The following is an 18,488-nucleotide window of genomic DNA, read 5'->3' on the forward strand; positions in this document are numbered from 1 at the left end:
AAAACAGGTGTACATAGTAGACAAAGACCAAGGTAAAATTATTAAATATAACCTTAACATCCAATTCCAGTATGTGATATGTGAAAAAGTGAAAGGCCTTAGATATAACATGTATTAGCATCAGACATTAGACATGTAACTTTGTTATATATTTATTTATGTAGGCAAAGAAATCTGCATATGCATGTGCTAAAGATTATGAGAAAGGAGAAGAATCCAAAAATGACTCAAAGGCTGGAAATAAAAAACACTCCGACAAAGATAAAATTAAGGTATAATTTACAAGATATCAAAATGTAATATTCCTGATGGGGTTACAGTTTTTTGCCTGATTACTTGAAACTGATTAAAAGTGAATAAAATACATTGTAATGTCATTTATTTACATGCATATAAATTGACAATTATGAACCGATGCAATATTCATGCCTAGAGAAATTCATTTTATACCAGAATTCACGATAAACTTGTGTCAAAAAGTTACTTAAAGTCATGTCAGCTGGTTTAAGGATACATCTTTATATATTAGCCACATATTTACATTTTAAAGTCAGTGCTGAAGCTTATAGGTTTGTTTCTAAACTGGGTCAAACAAGGCATTTGCTTATTTTCAACTAACCATTCAAAAAATAAGAGTAAGAGCAAAGATTTGTTTGTCTAGATGTTGAATTTTGTGTCCTGGTCAGATGACATGTTTTCCAGTAGAGTGTTACCCTGAGAAATAGTTCTTTCAAATTCAGTAAAAAAGCTAATTACATTCACATCACACTATCATGATACCATGCTCAGTTGAAATATACTTATACCTACAATCATATAACTTATAATAGAATGAGTAATAGAATGCATTTAAGTATATCATTCTATTCTCAATATAAAGTTACCATAGCCTTTTTTTCTCACTTTAAGGTCAAGGTTTAGTTTTAGGTCCTTGTTTATTTTTTAGATACAAATTTATGAACATTTCTAGTAGTATCTTGTATTGTGTTTAATTAGAAGTATGTATAAGTAAAGGTTATTAATATTTATGATGGTGAGTTTTATACTTGTAGTTGGAGAAGAAATGTGACCAGTACAGTAAATCATTAAAGAAAGCTGACAAAGATTACTGTGAATTATGTGAGAAGGCAGAAGCAGCAAGACAAGAATGGGACTTAAATGTATTAAAGGTGTGTATTATAGTAGACTGAAGTGGGACTTAACTGTGTGTAAGTTGTGTATTACAACAGACTGGGGTTGGCTTTAATGTGTGCTAGTTGTGTATTACAATAGACTGACTTTGGCCTAAATGTGTGTAAGTTGTGTATGACAAAAGACTGCAATATGACTGAAATGAAACTTACATGTGGATTACAACAAACAGAAGTGGGAGTTTAATGTATGTAAGGCAATGTCTAGATATATAGATGTATAAGGTAAGGTATAAAAGTAGGCTGGAATTGGATTTTAAGCATAATAGTATCCAGCTTTTAAAAAGAAATAAAAATCACTATAAATGAAGAAATTAGACCTGAACAATTGGGATCCTATTTTGGTGCAGTATCTTATATACATTTGAAAATAACAACAAGCAAATACCCTCTCTCTGAAAGTGAACTTTTTGTTTAGTAATCTTTTTTAATGCCTCCACTGTTTTACCTTTGTCAACTGTACTTCTGTCAGTACATAGGTCTGTAGTTTGTCTCAATGAAATTTTATAAAACTTGTACACAATGTTTTTCACCACAAAATACAAATAACCTTTGAATTTTGGTAATGTCACTTTTATTGTTCTTGAGTTATGTCCATTTATAAAGTTGTATGCAAGTGGGGGCATCATCTTTTATTTTTTTTAAAAAGATTATTTTGTTCCTGATTTACACTTTAATATGCTTTTAGGGAAGTGCCCAGCTACAGTCTTTAGAAGAGGAACGAATATCAAAGATGTCAGAATATTTAAACCAATACAATAGTCACATGTCAGTGATGGGGCCAAAAATAACTCAGGTATGATCTGTTAGAAGTTTACTACCATTATTCTCAAATCTTACAGGGATGTAGGAACCACAACAAAATTATATTGTATGGAATTCTTTTTTATTTTAAGTATTGTAATTTTTACGTTTGATTAGAATGTGAAGTCACAGGCTTCAACCATTAGCAAGATAAACCAAATCTTTCTGATTTTTTCCAATACAACTTTATAGCCATCACTCAGATTTTATGTATACTTTAATTATGAGAACAAGTAAAATCTAAATACTCATACTTGTAGATAATTAGCTACTTTTAAGCATGAAATCATAAGTAAAAAGTAGAAGTGGTATGATTGCTTATGGAGACTAAGTGACATGGGAGTAAACAACTTTTAGGTTACATATAAATATGATTAGCAGCAGATCAATGTCATACATGTTGCTCTTGTTTTCTCTTGTTTAAATTTTTTGTATTAAAAATAGTTCAAGTATTAAAAAAAATAATACATTTTGTTTTTATAGTGTTGTGATAGACTGAATGAGGCAGTGGTGTCAGTAGATTTACAAGGAGACCTGAGGACCATAGTGCAGCAGAAAGGATCAGGAGTAGCTGCTTCAGAACAGATATTAATTGACTGTTATGTAAGTAAAGGAAATACTTTGATATCATAAATGTTAGCTCAATCCGCCAAGGGTGAAGAGAAAGGGAGTGGATTGTAACCCTTGGCTAGCGAAGATGGATTTAGGTACAAAGCAACAAATAAAAACTAACATAATTTTCAGCAACCAACACATCCCACTGAGTTACAGGCTTTTTCTTAACTTTGGACAGGCACATACTTAATGTATGTAAGCGTGCAGAAAATACAAAAGGGAGACACAAAGGTCAAAAGTAAGGGACTGACACTAACATGGCCAACATTTTAAATGCCTCAAAAAGACAATTAAAAGTCTAAAAAACACTACATAGCAAATCTAAAGACTGGGCAACATGAACCCAACCGAGGCAGTGTGATCTCAGGGGTTAAAGAAAAGTAAGCAGATCCTTCTCATCATGTGGGACCTGCTGTGTTATTCATGTTGAGGACATTACAAATCATGAAAGAGAATTTTGTAGCATTACTTTGAGTTATAAAAACCATAAACAAACTTTTCATTTGATGCTATTTGTTTACACAACTTCCTTAGTAGAAAAAAATGTGAATAGATATCATCATAAGCCTTGATCTTTTCTTACATTTATATAAATGTGTCCTGTTTTTGAATCTTTATTTAGCAATTTTTTTTATTTCAGGCAGAAGATATGCAATTTTCTATGAAACCAGAACGACGAAAAAATTCATTGCAAAATTATTTATTATTTATAAGACAATCAATAGAAAGAGAAAGAAAAGGACGAGAAGGTATGAACATTTTTAAAATGCACCAGGTCATTTTAATTTAAGGCCACAGGTTATTTTATAAAAAGTTATCAGGAGAAACTAAAGGTAGCAATTAAATGTTGAAAATAAAAAGAAACACCTGTTCCTGGGATCTATTTTAATTGCTCATTTTTGTCGAGCCTGCAACTTTTGTTGCAGAAAGCTTGACATAGGGATAGTGATCCGGCGGCGGCAGCGGCGGCGTTAGCTCACTTCTTAAAAGCTTTATATTTTAGAAGGTGGAAGACTTGGATGCTTCATACTTTGTATATAGATGCTTCATGTTACGAAGTTTCCATCAGTCACATGTCCAATGTCCTTGACCTCATTTTCATGGTTCAGTGACCACTTGAAAAAAAAGTTAAGATTTTTTGTAATGTTGAATTCTCTCTTATTATAAGTAATAGGATAACTATATTTGATGTGCGTACCTTGCAAGGTCCTCATGTCTGTCAGACAGTTTTCAGTTGACCTCGACCTCATTTCATGGATCAGTGAACAAGGTTAAGTTTTGGTGGTCAAGTCCATATCTCAGATACTATAAGCAATAGGGCTTGTATATTCAGTGTATGGAAGGACTGTAAGGTGTACATGTCCAACTAGCAGGTGTCATCTGACCTTGACCTCATTTTCATGGTTCAGTTGTTATAGTTAAGTTTTTTGTTTTGGTGTGTTTTTCTCATACTAAATGCAATAGGTCTACTATATTTGTTGTATGGAATGATTGTAAGGTGTACATGTCTAGCTGGCAGATGTCATGTGACCTTGACCTCATTTTCATGGTTCAGTGGTCAAAGTTAAGTTTTTGAGTTTTGGTCTTTTTATTTAATACTATATGCCATAGGTCAACTATATTTGGTGTATGGAAATATTTTATGATCTTTATATCAGTCGCACAGGTTTTATTTGACAGTGACCTCATTTTCACGGTTCATTGCACAGTGTTACGTTTTTGTGTTTTTGTTTATTTTTCTTAAACTATAAGTAATAGGTCAACTATATTTGTTATATGTTAGCATTGTTAGCTGTACATGTCTGCCTAGCATGGTTGATCTGACCTTGACCTCATTTTCATGGTTCATTGGTCTTTGTTTAGTTTTCATGGTTAATGTTAAGTGCATGTGACAGTTTTTGTTTAGCCTGCAACTTTTTTTGCAGAAAGCTCGACATAGGGATAGTGATCCGGCGGCGGCAGCGGCGGCGGTGTTAGCTCACTTCTTAAAAGCTTTATATTTTAGAAGGTAGAAGACCTGGATGCTTCATACTTTGTATATAGATGCCTCATATTACGAACTTTCCGTCAGTCACATGTCCAATGTCCTTGACCTCATTTTCATGGTTAAGTGACTACTTGAAAAAAAAGTTAAGATTTTTTGTAATGTTAAATTCTCTCTTATTATAAGTAATTGGATAACTATATTTGGTATGTGCGTACCTTGCAAGGTCCTCATGTCTGTCAGACAGTTTTCACTTGACCTCGACCTGATTTCATGGATCAGTGAACAAGGTTAAGTTTTCGTGGTCAAGTCCATATCTCAGATACTATAAGTAATATGTCTAGTATATTCTGTGTATGGAAGGACTGTAAGGTGTACATGTCCAACTGGTAGGTGTCATCTGACCTTGACCTCATTTTCATGGTTCAGTGGTTATAGTTAAGTTTTTGTGTTTTGGTCTGTTTTTCTTATACTATATGCAATAGGTCTACTATAATTGGTGTATGGAATGATTGTTAGGTATACATGTCTTGCTGACAGATGTCATGTGACCTTGACCTCATTTTCATGGTTCAGTGGTCAAAGTTAAGTTTTAGAGTCTTGGTCTATTTTTCTAATACTTTATGCATTAGGTCAACTAAATTTGTGTATGGAAATATTTTATGATCTATATGTCTGTTACGCAGGTTTTATTTGACCTTGACCTCATTTTCACGGTCCATTGCTAAGTTTTAAGAGTTTGTGTTTTGGGCTGTTTTCTTTATTTATAAGCAATAAGTCAACTGTATTTGTTGTATTGAAGAATTGTTAGCTGTACATGTCTGCCTGGCATGCTTCATCTGACCTTGACCTCATTTTCTTGGTTCATTGATTAATGTTTCATTTTCTTAGTTAATGTTGAGTGTATGTGACAGTTGTAATAAAGCTTTATATTTAGATCTATCAAGACAGTATCAAGGATTAGTAAAGAAGGCGAGACATTTCAGTGTGTGCACTCTTGTTAATAAAGCTTTATACTAAGTACTATCAACATAATATCAATGATAAGTATAGAAGGCGAGACATTTCAGTGTGTGCACTCTTGTTAAAAGTAAACTTATTTCTGACAAATGCAACATTTCCATAAAACTTACTTTTTTCCCTGGATAAATCATGTGGTATATTACGGGACTTGTTTGGGTATCTTAAGGTATATCATGGAAGTATTATATTGACAGGAACTACAAAGATTAATTAGCATTTATTTTTTAACCCGGGTAGCCCTGTAGAAAAGATATGAAAACTGTCTAATTAGTACGCTGTCGTTAATTTCTTTTGTGACTATCTGCGATGCCGCGGTCATAAATTGACCAGAGATACTTCTTATCGATCACATGGTTTTAATCGAGACAGCTTAACAATATTACCTGTCGGAAAACACCTTTACTTATTTCAATCATGTCGGTAAACTTTTATTAATGAACAACTTATTTAAACAAATTGACTGATGCATAAAAAATGAAAATCGGCCCAGAATTAATTATTCTACAACTATTTGAAATAGTGAGTGACATTATTTTATTAGTTTGTGGGTGAAGTTTTAAAAATTGTGATTAAGGTGTGTTCCAGTTACCGCCGGTTAACAATAAATATATTTGATAAATATTAAGACTGAAGTTTATAGTAATATATATGGTTAAGTTACTAGATAATCCTGGAAAGTAGAAATTTCCATATCTGCCAACTTTTCAAAATGCCCATGGGGGTTTTGTGCAAAATGGCTCCCATAGTCCCAGTAATCCTTCAAGGGGGCCTTCAAATACATTTTAATGTTGTTTCTTGGCTTCTTCATACTTTAACAAGCCTATAGCCATTGTTAGATTAATTGTTTTGTTTGAAACTGTGGACAAAATTGCTCTATTAAAATTTCCATTTGGTAGCCTCCATGGGGGAAATCCCCCGCAAATAGTGACAGTTGGTAGGTATGAATTTCCAGTTTGCAATACGAAAAATAATCGAGCAAGTATCAATCAACAAAATAAAGCAGAAGAAAACAGAGATCTATATCTACGTTATATAGCTAATTATGTTCCCTAAAATATGTTATCACTATCCGACCAAATGAAACCGTCCAAATGATACTGGTAAATATTATTGAACAGTCGCACAAGAATTTGTATAATGTCACTATACAAATCCTTGAGTCCCAGCACTAAAAAAAATTTCAGCACATCAGGGTTCATCGCTGAACATTTGTATATGCCAACCAATGATCTTAGGAAGCTTAATAATTCCTAAAATTTCTTTGATCTTTAGATTTTATCAGAACGATCATTTACAATCGTCTTAAATATGCAGGAAATGTGTGCAACTCAGTGGAGTAAACACTGTAGTTATGATTTATTACATTGGTTGCAATAAATTACATTGATTTCCCAGTTAGATAAAAACCGATAATTTCACATGTGAAATAAACGTGGTTATTTCACTCTCTGACGTCATACAACAATAGGCGTTGTCAAGACGTCGATAACGTCGGATCAAAACAAATTGAGAATGCGTAGGAAAAACATATAGTTCCTTATATTTTCTACATTAATTTCAGGAAAAAAAAGCCATTAGCCAATGTAATAAAAAGTATAACTAATCACAACTTATAGTCAAATTTGTAACGAAAAATAAATCAATAAAAATGGGGCATTTATTCAATAAATTTGGTACAAATTTCCATCGTCAATGTGTTTTTCTATAGAATTAATGATGACTCGCATTCATGCATCAATCACTCAATCAGCACACATATGCAGATGTAAAACGGAATCTTCCAAGGTTTTCAGATTGCTGTTTCCTAATAATTTATCTCAACTTTCGATTTCTTTGTATATTTCCGTAATCCATAAAGCAACCGAGAATGTCAATAGTGTAGGGCACCACAAGCTGGTATGTAAATAACGTGCCATGTTTCAAGCTAATTAACATGTCATTAAATTACGTGTGGCATCACAGATGAAACGTTTGAAGTCGGTTCGTAGTAGTTCCTGTCAATATATACTTCCATGGGTATATTAAGCTATGGTTAAAGGTGTGCATTATAACAAATAATGAAAATTTAGTCTATAAAAAATCTATTGCATTTTTGTATAAATGGGCACAAATTGGGTAGTGGGTGCAATTTGGGTACCATAACTTGATTTCTAATTTAAAATATATTTTTAGAGAAAATATTGTTGAATAATTTAATTGCTTCTTTCATCGTAATAAACAAATTTTGCAAGTACAGTTTTGTTTGTAAATTTGTAATGCAGACACTAAATTTACTAGTAAAAGTCAATAAAAACATATTTATTAAACTTTTTGCTGAAATTGAAATACTTTTCATTATGGGTTTTTTCGATATCATGTCTTGAACATTACTGGTTGTCAACTTAGAGATGGTTTCAAAAGAAAAATGCTGATTAAGAATAAATTCTTAAATGATTGGAGTATTATTACTTTTGATACCTTTGTCCTGAAAACACCAAACTAATTTTTTAAACATGTGAACCAATAAAAGTTGCAGTAACCTCAATAGTTGTTGCCAATGACTTGATATTTTGATAACTTTGTACAAATTCCTACTTGTTAGTTAAATTGCTTTTTAAATCAAGAGTATCATTTTTATTATAATTTTGAATGTTTTCAGGTGTAGAAAAATTAGTAGAAGTATATAACCAAAGACCTGGTTTTGCAGACCCAGAAACACAAATTGAGACCAAACAGAGGTTACTACAGGTATGAAACTCAATTATTTACTAGTTTTGGAAGCCTTGGTTTCCAAGTGGTCTAAGTAGTTCTACTAATGTAATCACTAGCCAGCCAACACTGATGTAGAGAGTTTGAACACTGCAGGTGCAGGTGGACTCAACTTCAATCTTAATTGACTAGGATTGCCAGTTTTCCTATTGAAGGTCAGTGGGGTTTTTTCTGGGAAATTGGGCTTCCTCTACCAATAAAAACTCTATGCCACAAGTGGCATTAAAACAACAACAATCAATAATTACTATTTCTATGTTAAAAACAAGTACAAACAAGTACACAATCTAAATCATGTTGTAGATCTAGTAAAGCCAATGTTACCTAATCTATGTTTGCTAATACTTTGAAATTTGAACCAAACAATATTAAACTTATACACAATGCTAATTACCACTAAACACAGATTAAGTTCTAATTTGGGCGGTATGATTTTCACTGTCCTTATATTTGTTCATTAATAAATTGAAAAATTAAAAAAAATTGCTGTTCCACACTTACTTTCCATCAATCAGTAGTTATGAAACTTATACACAATGCTTAATAAAACCAAATACAAATTAAGATTGAAATTGGGTGGTGTAACCTTTCTGCAGTTACTCCATTACTGTTTCTAATTGACAAATCCAAACACTGAAACTCAGCAGAAATCTTTAATAACAACATAAAAAAACAAATTTCATTAAGTGTTACAGAACGAAAAAATCTTAATAGGTTTAAATGTTGACATTGACTAGCATATTCACAAGTGGGGCATCTGTGTCCTATAAACAAATTCTTCTTTTTTTATAAACTACTGTTCTTTAAAATGCAGACAGAGAAATGAGGGATATTTATTATATGCGAGTCTAAAATCTTTATTGTGATATTTATCTTATAGGTTACATATATGATGAATTTCTTAGAAGCTAGCCATTTTAAATTAGCCAACAGTTTTGCTTCATTAGATAAACAACAGAAAATGGAACACAAATTTGCCCAGTATATAGAAACTACAAGAGATAAACAGGTAGGACATTCAACATTGGAATACATTCGATTGTTATAGAAAAATTGCTGAATCAGAATATTTAAGAGTATGGACTGTTTCACCGGATGTACTCTTAAGATATGGATATGGTTTGGTTAATCAATTGTTTGAAATTGTGTCCTTCAATAACATTCACTTCAAATATTGTGCATATTTGTAGAAGTCATTATAAATTCCACAAAACTAATCATTTGCTGGTAAAAAGTCAGACATCATTAGCTGTCAGGGGTCACTAAATAGTCTTGGTAATCAATTTATACTGGTCAAAAGTCACACAATAGAAGAAGTAAAAAATAAAAGTATAATTGTAAATAAAATCCTTATGCATAACTGGTCAAGTAATGATTTTCAGATCTTACTGACAAAACAAAAACTCTTTTGTGACACTTTGAAGGAAAAATGGTAAAACAGAATTATAAACTGAATTGTATATATGGTTTGATTTAATTCATGTGCTATACTTACCCAAGATATACTGTAATATCTATCTTTATTATTGATTTTGGCAGGGAGTAGCAGTATCAACATTACGGTTACCAGCAAACATGGCCAATGAAGGGAATTCAGGATACGATGTGACATCGGTTACACTTACTACCCTTGCTAGTCAAGGCAATGAGAATGAAACAGGTTTTGGTAGGTACACTTACTACCCTTGCTAGTTAAGGCAATGAGAATGAAACAGGTTTTGGTACGTACAAAATCTGATATCCACAGTGCTTTGTTATACTTTAAAACGTCAAAATAAAATAAAGTTTAATTTTATATTCTATTTGAACATGTTGTGAACATGATATTTTAACTGAGACACATAATTTCTTGGAGAATTCCTACTCTTCTTACTTGTTTCTTTATTTTCATTTAAAGTTTTCTCAAGAAGAATGATTTTTCTGCTTTTATAAATGTTTAAAAGATTATTTTTTTGATTTATTTGTCTAGTTGGTAAAAATTAATGTATTTGATTTATTTCAGCTGATGATGAGTTTGAGACAGAATCTATAGGACAATGTAGAGCCTTGTATGGTTATGAAGCTACACAACATGATGAGTTGACCTTAACTGAAGGTAAAATAAATAAATTACAAATATACAATATCAGGTCAATGTCATAAAAATATATAAACTTTTTTTGTATGAGGCTGTGAAATTGAAGAAGGGTGAGGTTCTACCCAGCCCTTCCCCAGTTTTGCACCTTTTAAACTTGTTCACAAATGGTTAAACCATTGTTAAGGAGAAAAAGAGACAGTCATTTAATCTATTGAAAAGGGTTTAGTGATTATGGTGATTCAAGTTTAGTAATTCAGGGGTATGTTTTATTAATTCAAATGTTGTGTTTTTCAGGAGATATAATAAACTTGTATGATAAACAACAAGATGGCTGGTGGCAGGGAGAATGTGGAGGCAAAATTGGTATATTTCCAGCAACTTATGTACAGGAAATGTGATAGTCTCCATGATCAATAGTGTTAAGATATAAATGGTAAAAGATATTTAACATGGCATTCAATAGTTTTTAAAATTTGTAATTGTGCTATTGTTCTACTGAAGTGAACTACAAAGCTTGTAAAGTAATAATCCCAAATATTTTGTTGACAGATTTGATGAACCTTTTGCACAGCCTTTACATTTTTTAATTGAAGAAATGCTGAATAATTTTAAATTTAATGTAAAGGAGGACTTGTTACAATATATATGTATATATATATATATAAGTACGTCCGAGTCAGTGACAACCCTACAACAGATGTATCCATCGGATCGCCATCAATGATGGTGATACATGGCTGTGTACGTAATGTATATACAACTCGTGTTGGGTTGATGTTTAGACGAGTTGTATATATATATATATATGACTCAGACGTATTTATTAATATAATTATTTTCTGTGACTGTATCTTACATTAATTTGTAGGATCCTTTACTATAGATAATTTAGCTGATCTGTAACAATAACATCTTCATGCCTCATATATCATGTACTGTAGTACGCCGCTAGATTAAAACTGACGTGGAAAGGTAACACATGCCCACCGAAAGCTCTTTTTTTGAGAGCCCAGGTGGTCGTGTGGTCTAGCGGGACGACTGCAGTGCAGGCGATTTGGTGTCACGATATCACAGTAGCATGGGTTCGAATCCCGTCGAGGGAATAACCAAAAAATTTGCGAAAGCAAATTTACAGATCTAACATTGTTGGGTTGATGTTTAGACGAGTTGTATATACATTATGTACACAGCCATGTATCACCATCATTGATGGCGATCCGATGGATACATCTGTTGTAGGGTTGTCACTGACTCAGACGTACTTATGAATATAATTATTTTCTGTGACTGTATCTTACATTAATTTGTAGGATCCTTTACTATAGATAATTTAGCTGATCTGTAACAATAACATCTTCATGCCTCATATATCATGTACTGTAGTACGCCGCTAGATTAAAACTGACGTGGAAAGGTAACACATGCCCACCGAAAGCTCTTTTTTTGAGAGCCCAGGTGGTCGTGTGGTCTAGCGGGACGACTGCAGTGCAGGCGATTTGGTGTCACAATATCACAGTAGCATGGGTTCGAATCCCGTCGAGGGAATAACCAAAAATTTGCGAAAGCAAATTTACAGATCTAACATTGTTGGGTTGATGTTTAGACGAGTTGTATATATATATATATATATATATATAAAGGAAAAGGCATCAAAAGTTTTATCTGTGAAGTATTTGTGATCACAATTCAAATTTTGAAATTGTTAATTATTATACAGATATATTATATAGATAAGTACAAAAAAGGTTATGCTGCTAAAACACAAATAAAGGTGATTGTATTTTTTTTTATAAATTGTCTCATTTCAAAATATATATTATAAGTACATGCATTACACATTTTACATGATTCCTGCTTACCAGTGTAGTTCATTTTCAAATATCATTAAAGTTTTGACTTTATATAGATTATTTAGCCTGCCATTTTTCACATTTTTATTTTATTAATTACATATTATTTTAGGCATTAGCTTTATTATACAATTTTGTTGTATTTCTTTAAATCAAACTCTTTAGTTGTTTAGATTTTTATAAAGCTCCAAAGTGTGTCAGAATGTATGGTTAGAAAAAAATTTACTGTGTTGAAATATTTTTTTGATATTATTATGAAGTTATGTCATATCAGAAAGTGCAATAAAATTTTGAGATTTGCCAGTTTGCATAATCTTTCAACTGTTACCTCAAGTGCATGAATGTATGTTACTAATAAAATAAACACTTCTGTTATATTTAAAAAAAGATGTTGGGAAACTTGCTAAATAGCTGAATGATTTAATGTTATCTGTGTATAAAAAATGGAAATGTTGGCAAAAATTAAGAAACAAGTTGATATTAGGACAAAATTGATGTATAATTGCTTGCATTTAGTAAGTTGCAATGAAATAATGGTAAAGTAAAGACATGTCATAGTATATTATTTTTCTCACCAAAATATTTTACACTGCTGTCTTATATGTATTTTTCAAGTTTAAGAATTTTAAATCAAACAAAGATACAAAATGAACTATTGTATGTTAGCATAATGTATTGTATATATTTATGTATCAGAAATAAGTGCTATTAATGTAACCGTTTGTTTGCTTTGTGAAACATGTATTGTTCTATCCCATATTTTTCAATTTCTAAAGGAATTTTCTGTTTTTCAATGAGATACATGTTGACATGTTCTTATTTTATTAATTTAGATAATTTCCTTAATTTATGATGTTTCACCAAAGATTTGAATTCAAAGATCAGTGTTATTAGTTTATTTTTGTTCACATTGCTGAATGCCAATATCTGATACATTACTAATTTAATAGGTATATTGAAAGACCCATCCCTATATGATTCAAACATTGCAACAGTCACACATTTAGTGTCTATCGTCAAATTATATCTATGTTTAACAGTATCCAACATGTCTGAGGATCGCCAAAACACCCATTCATCTAGAAGCCGATAGGGAATATTCATTTTGTTAACACTAAACTGTATTGTTTAACTTGGCCCTGGAAATTCCCTTAAAAACATTACCCCATGAATAGTTGTATTACTCTGTGGTATTGAACCAAATATTGATAAGATAATCCTATTGTGGTACTGTTTTACATTCATGGAATAATAAACACCTTGGACCAAGACAGCAGATAATGTTGAAAAAATTATGAATAGAAGTTGAGTATTCCAGTACATGTCTTAAATGAATGCTGACACAATTATGCAAGCAATACTTGTGCTATATGTCAGGATTAACAATGATGACCAGCTAGTTTGTTTTGCTTTTAGATCATTTCATCATTATTCTGCTTTGTTTTCTATACAATATTTTATTAGACTGACAGGTTTTTGTTACTGTAGTTTTCTTTATAAAGATTTTCAAATCATCATTACATAACTTTTTACTTTATGATATACCTATCCTGAAAAAAAAGTTGAATACTATTTGCTACAAAATATTTCCAAGTATATGAGCAGATTAGATGTTATATTTTCAAAAGCTATTAAATGAAAGTACAGCATTTCTGAAAATGCCTAATGAAGTGAACTGTGACGTTTGACAAAATTCACAGATCTTTATGTTTTATTCTGGATATTAATTACATGCAGAATGAGGTTTTCGGAGATAGGATAAAGAGATTATCTAGAAATATATCTGAAGGTTGTACATGTTTATAATATAATTTTATTATCTTTCTTTAAAAACAATTCACAAACTTACTCCCACATGAAGAATTTGAATGAAAGCTCACTTGTTAACTTGATCATATCTTTAGTTCTTGTTACCTGTTGTTTATGTATCATAGCAATTTATGATAGTTACATGTTTGTGTCTTCTTGTTAGATGTAAATAATGTTAATGGTTACACTGAAACTCATTGCAGAATATATATTTAATTGTTACACCGAAACTCATTGCAGAATATATTATATTATTACTGCTTATTATATATGTGTTCATGTTGTTATCAAAATTGTGATCTATATCATGTTTGAAAACCCTGTTTCATTTAAAAGTAAAGAAAACTGTTGAATTGTTTTATAATACCAGAAAACACATTTACAAAGTTGAAAGAAGGTTTTCAAAGTGTGATTTCATAAATTATGATATATTGAATAAATCTATTAGAAGAATAAATGTTACAGTATTTGTTTGATTTGATCTTTAGAATCTATATGTTGTAATTGTATAAAAGCATAGCTGTGTACAGCTAATTTCATAATGCATGTAGAGCAAGACATTGGTTAGCTTGTTTGCTTTGTTTGTATATTGTAAAAAAGTAATGCGAATAACTTCAAATCAAATTTAAATATAATTTATACAGGTTTAACTATGCCTATAAATATTTTTCAAGATGTCAATCTTAATTACAAATCTTTGGTAGATAGATATAGGAAGATGTGGTGTGAGTGCCAATGAGACAACTCTCCATCCAAATGTTTAAACAAACAAAGCAAGCAAGCCAACCATAGTTTTTCTCTACAAGCATAAGAAATAAGCTGGAATACAAAGGAATCACTTCTGTTGTCCTCATTCCTTAAAACAGCTTGATCTGACAGATTTTTATGGTTTCCTTAACCAAAGTCATGGCACTGTTTTCTAAATTTGGAGATGTTAGGTATACTTTGTTTCACCATCAACCAAATAACGAAACTATAAAAAACATAGAGAGTAACATGCATTCTTCAACAATAGGCAGTTGTCTAATTCGAGCTCCGAATGGTCCTAAAGTCTTATAAAAGTTGTGAATCAATTCAGCAGAAACAAAATGTTGCAATTATCACCAAATTCTCCAAGTTTAAAAAAAACATAACTTGAAGATATAAAACAGTACAACCTTTGATAAGGTTCCTGACTTGGAACAGGCATATAAATATATATGATGTATGAATATATATTCCATCCACCATCAATTTTCTGGCAAATCTATAGGAAATAGCTTTAAAATGTACATTGCAATATCAATAATGATCAGCATGGCAAGATATTTCTATCCTGGCTATTGAAAGAATATTTATTAACTTGGTTTGGTGTAAACTACTTGAAATAATTTTTTGGGTGTTACGAAAGGAGATGTTTTACAAGTGTAAACTGCTTACATAATTAGCATGGTAAGATCTATCTTTATTATGCAATTTTCATTTGTGTATTAAAAAGTATGATAGATAGATAAATCAGGCAAATGCAAAAATGATCAGCAAGACAATATATTCTAATAAGTCAACATGGCCCGTATTTGAATAAACGCATCTTAGATACCATGATTAAAATTTTATATTAAAGCCAGACACGCATTTCGTCTACTAAAGACTCATCAGTGAGGCTCAAATAAAAAAATATGTTTAAAAGGCCAAATAGTGTATGAAGTGATTGCACTTTAATGACCAGTGTATTCATTCTAGTATTTTGCCAATTACATGTATCTTGAAAATCATCTGTTATCTTGAAAATTAAAAGATAGATACTTTAAAAACTAGTTGAGTTCAATCTTGCAATTCATGGTTAATATCAGATTACAAATGTGTTTTAAAAATATGACAACTTTATGCCCTTGGAGTTAAAAATCAGAAAATATTTGAGAAATAGCAATAATCAGGTGGAACAAGAGGCGTTAATGGTATTGGCTGTGAGTATTAACTATTTTAGTAAGAAATAAAAAAAACCGGACATTTTGGCAGATATGGCTTGCCAATTATAAATCCCGAGAGTCACATTTAAGTCAGCTAGGATGGGTTACTGTAACAACAAAGTAATAATTGAATGAAAGAGAAATACAGTTGGGTCAATGTTTATCTCTCAATGTCGTACCAAAATCGATAAATAGAACGAAAATGCGGCTTACATGTATCTATTACAATTGAAATATTGACAAAACGATAAAAACAAGAATGTGTCCACAGTACACGGATGCTTCACTCGCACTATCATTTTCTATGTTTAGTGGACCGTGAAATTGGAATAAATTCTCTAATTTTGCATGAAAATTAGAATGATCTATCAAAGGGAACATGTATACAAAGTTTCAAGTTGATTGGACTTCTACTTTATCAAAAACTACCTTGACCAAAAACTTTAACCTGAAATTTGCACTATCATTTTCTATGTTCAGTGAACCGTAAAATTGGGGTCACAACTTCAATTTGGCATTCAAAATAGAAAGATCATATCATACGGCACATGAATACTAAGTTTTAAGTTGATTGGACTGTGGATGTTCATAATTGACACTGATTGTAGATTTTCCTCTAAAAGGTCATATAAACTGATCTTCATAACATTTCTGCAATAAGGGGCACGAAAAACATTAATAAAAAAACAAAAAGTAGACGAGATGCACAGATAGTTCCAATTAGAATACATTTCACTTTATCTCCAAAGTGAGCATACAGACTATCAAGCAAAACATTATAATAGCGTTATTCAGAAGAATCGAAAAATGTTTTGCAGAACATTTACTGAATGCAATATAAAACATAATTTATAAATTTGATTAGGAATTAAGGAGTCTAATAATAATGGTTCTTGTCCATTCGTTTTTTATGTGTTTTGTCTGATTTAATTTTCCTCTGAATTCAGTATTTTTGTGATTTTACTTTATACGTTGTAAAATCTTTTGTCATTCTAAATAGCAGCTTTCAGTTTAATCGATTTTGATGTGAGTTCATTTACGAGACAGTATAAACAGTATAAACAAGTATACACAAATCATTTATCTATGTTAAATTATATTGCCCGACTTCAGCATATCAACTAAACATCAAAATAAGCAAAGGTTAAAAATGCATGCATTTGCATCACACACAAAAGCACACGAACCATAAACATGGAAATGTCACATAAACACATAAATAAAGGCAATAGTTTCATACCGCTGTTCAAAAGTCATAAATTGATTGCGGGAAAACAAATCGGGGTTAAAAAAAAAAACCAGGGGGAAACACGTCAACTATGAAAGGGGAAAAAAAGGACCAACAGGAACATCGAAGTGCAACAAAAACAAACGCCAATCCGTAGACACGAACTACTAGTATTTGATAACAACTGTCATTTTCCTGACTTGGTACAGGACATAACTTATTATTAAAACAAAGAGTTTTGAAGTAAACTAAAATTAATTTGCAATGCATAGGCAGAAAACCCTAGTACATGTATAAGTAAACAGAAAAAAAGGTTAAAACCGTAAAATAGATACATGTGTATAGAAAAGAAAAAAAAATCGGGGATTTTAGGTACTTAGACACTTCAATACGTTTAAGCCCCTCACCAGCTAGATATGTAATTTGTTCTTAAGTCTTTTCAATCGAGCTATTTAGTTGTATGGAGTTTTCATTTACGATTAACATTATAATGCATGTATTTATTTTAGGAGAACGGTAATTTTCATCAGGTTTCTGCTCAAATTTTCAGTAAAAGAAAAGGAAATCGATTATTAATTTCCCACATTCTCCCAGTTAATTTTAGAGATGAATGTTGTATCAGTCTCTTCTATGAAAAAAACACAGCCCTCGGTCTTTGTCAATGGTAAGATACTTGTACATTAACAAGAACTTGAAAATATCAAATTTAACAATTACATTTAACAGATGTATTTTGAATAAGTTAGTTGTTATTTTTTTCAGACTTGTTAAGACAATTGTACGGATTACTGTTGCATATCTGTTTAAAATAAGGGCGGAAACAGTGTTAGTATTGTTTATGAAACTACTTTGAATATGTTGAATTCCACAATAATTTGATTTGTGAATGATGAGTTTTAAGATTTGTAAATATTTTTCTAATACACATACGATAAAGAATCTTACAAAGCAGTCATGTGTAGCTCGACAGCATCATTACACGTCTTCCTTTGAAGACACACATTTAGTAACATGGACCTAAAATTCAAACCATTTGTCTTTGCTGTAACTAAACCTGACAAAAAGCGTCACTTTTTGTGACGTTGATCTATTCATGTAACGCGTAGCTTATATTAATTTGTGGTGTCCTTGTGTGAAAGGTGTCTGTTATTTTCTATATGTTGTAATGCACTATTATGTTATTTATTTACTCATTCCTATGTGTCGAGTCT

The 18,488-nt window shown here is 31.3% G+C and overlaps 1 protein-coding gene across 3 annotated transcripts in view; it reads left to right on the forward strand.

The window, feature by feature from the left end:
- LOC134706566 (nostrin-like) overlaps positions 1–11,090 on the forward strand; it is a 45,138-nt gene extending 34,048 nt beyond the window's left edge. The window contains exons 7-16 of one of the 3 annotated variants that reach the window (XM_063565606.1): positions 165–272; positions 1,053–1,169; positions 1,879–1,986; positions 2,478–2,597; positions 3,250–3,358; positions 8,255–8,343; positions 9,245–9,373; positions 9,904–10,030; positions 10,367–10,459; positions 10,736–11,087. In XM_063565606.1, coding sequence (XP_063421676.1) covers positions 165–272; positions 1,053–1,169; positions 1,879–1,986; positions 2,478–2,597; positions 3,250–3,358; positions 8,255–8,343; positions 9,245–9,373; positions 9,904–10,030; positions 10,367–10,459; positions 10,736–10,839 — 1,104 coding nt within the window. In that variant the 3' untranslated portion in view covers positions 10,840–11,087. Of the gene's footprint in view, positions 1–164; positions 273–1,052; positions 1,170–1,878; positions 1,987–2,477; positions 2,598–3,249; positions 3,359–8,254; positions 8,344–9,244; positions 9,374–9,903; positions 10,031–10,366; positions 10,460–10,735 lie in introns of all 3 variants that reach the window. The other 2 variants (XM_063565605.1, XM_063565607.1) reach the window with 2 other exon arrangements.
- Positions 11,091–18,488: the final 7,398 nt, after the last annotated feature.

Source organism: Mytilus trossulus, chromosome 2 (assembly GCF_036588685.1).
Source record: "Mytilus trossulus isolate FHL-02 chromosome 2, PNRI_Mtr1.1.1.hap1, whole genome shotgun sequence".
NCBI classification, from domain to species: domain Eukaryota; kingdom Metazoa; phylum Mollusca; class Bivalvia; order Mytilida; family Mytilidae; genus Mytilus; species Mytilus trossulus.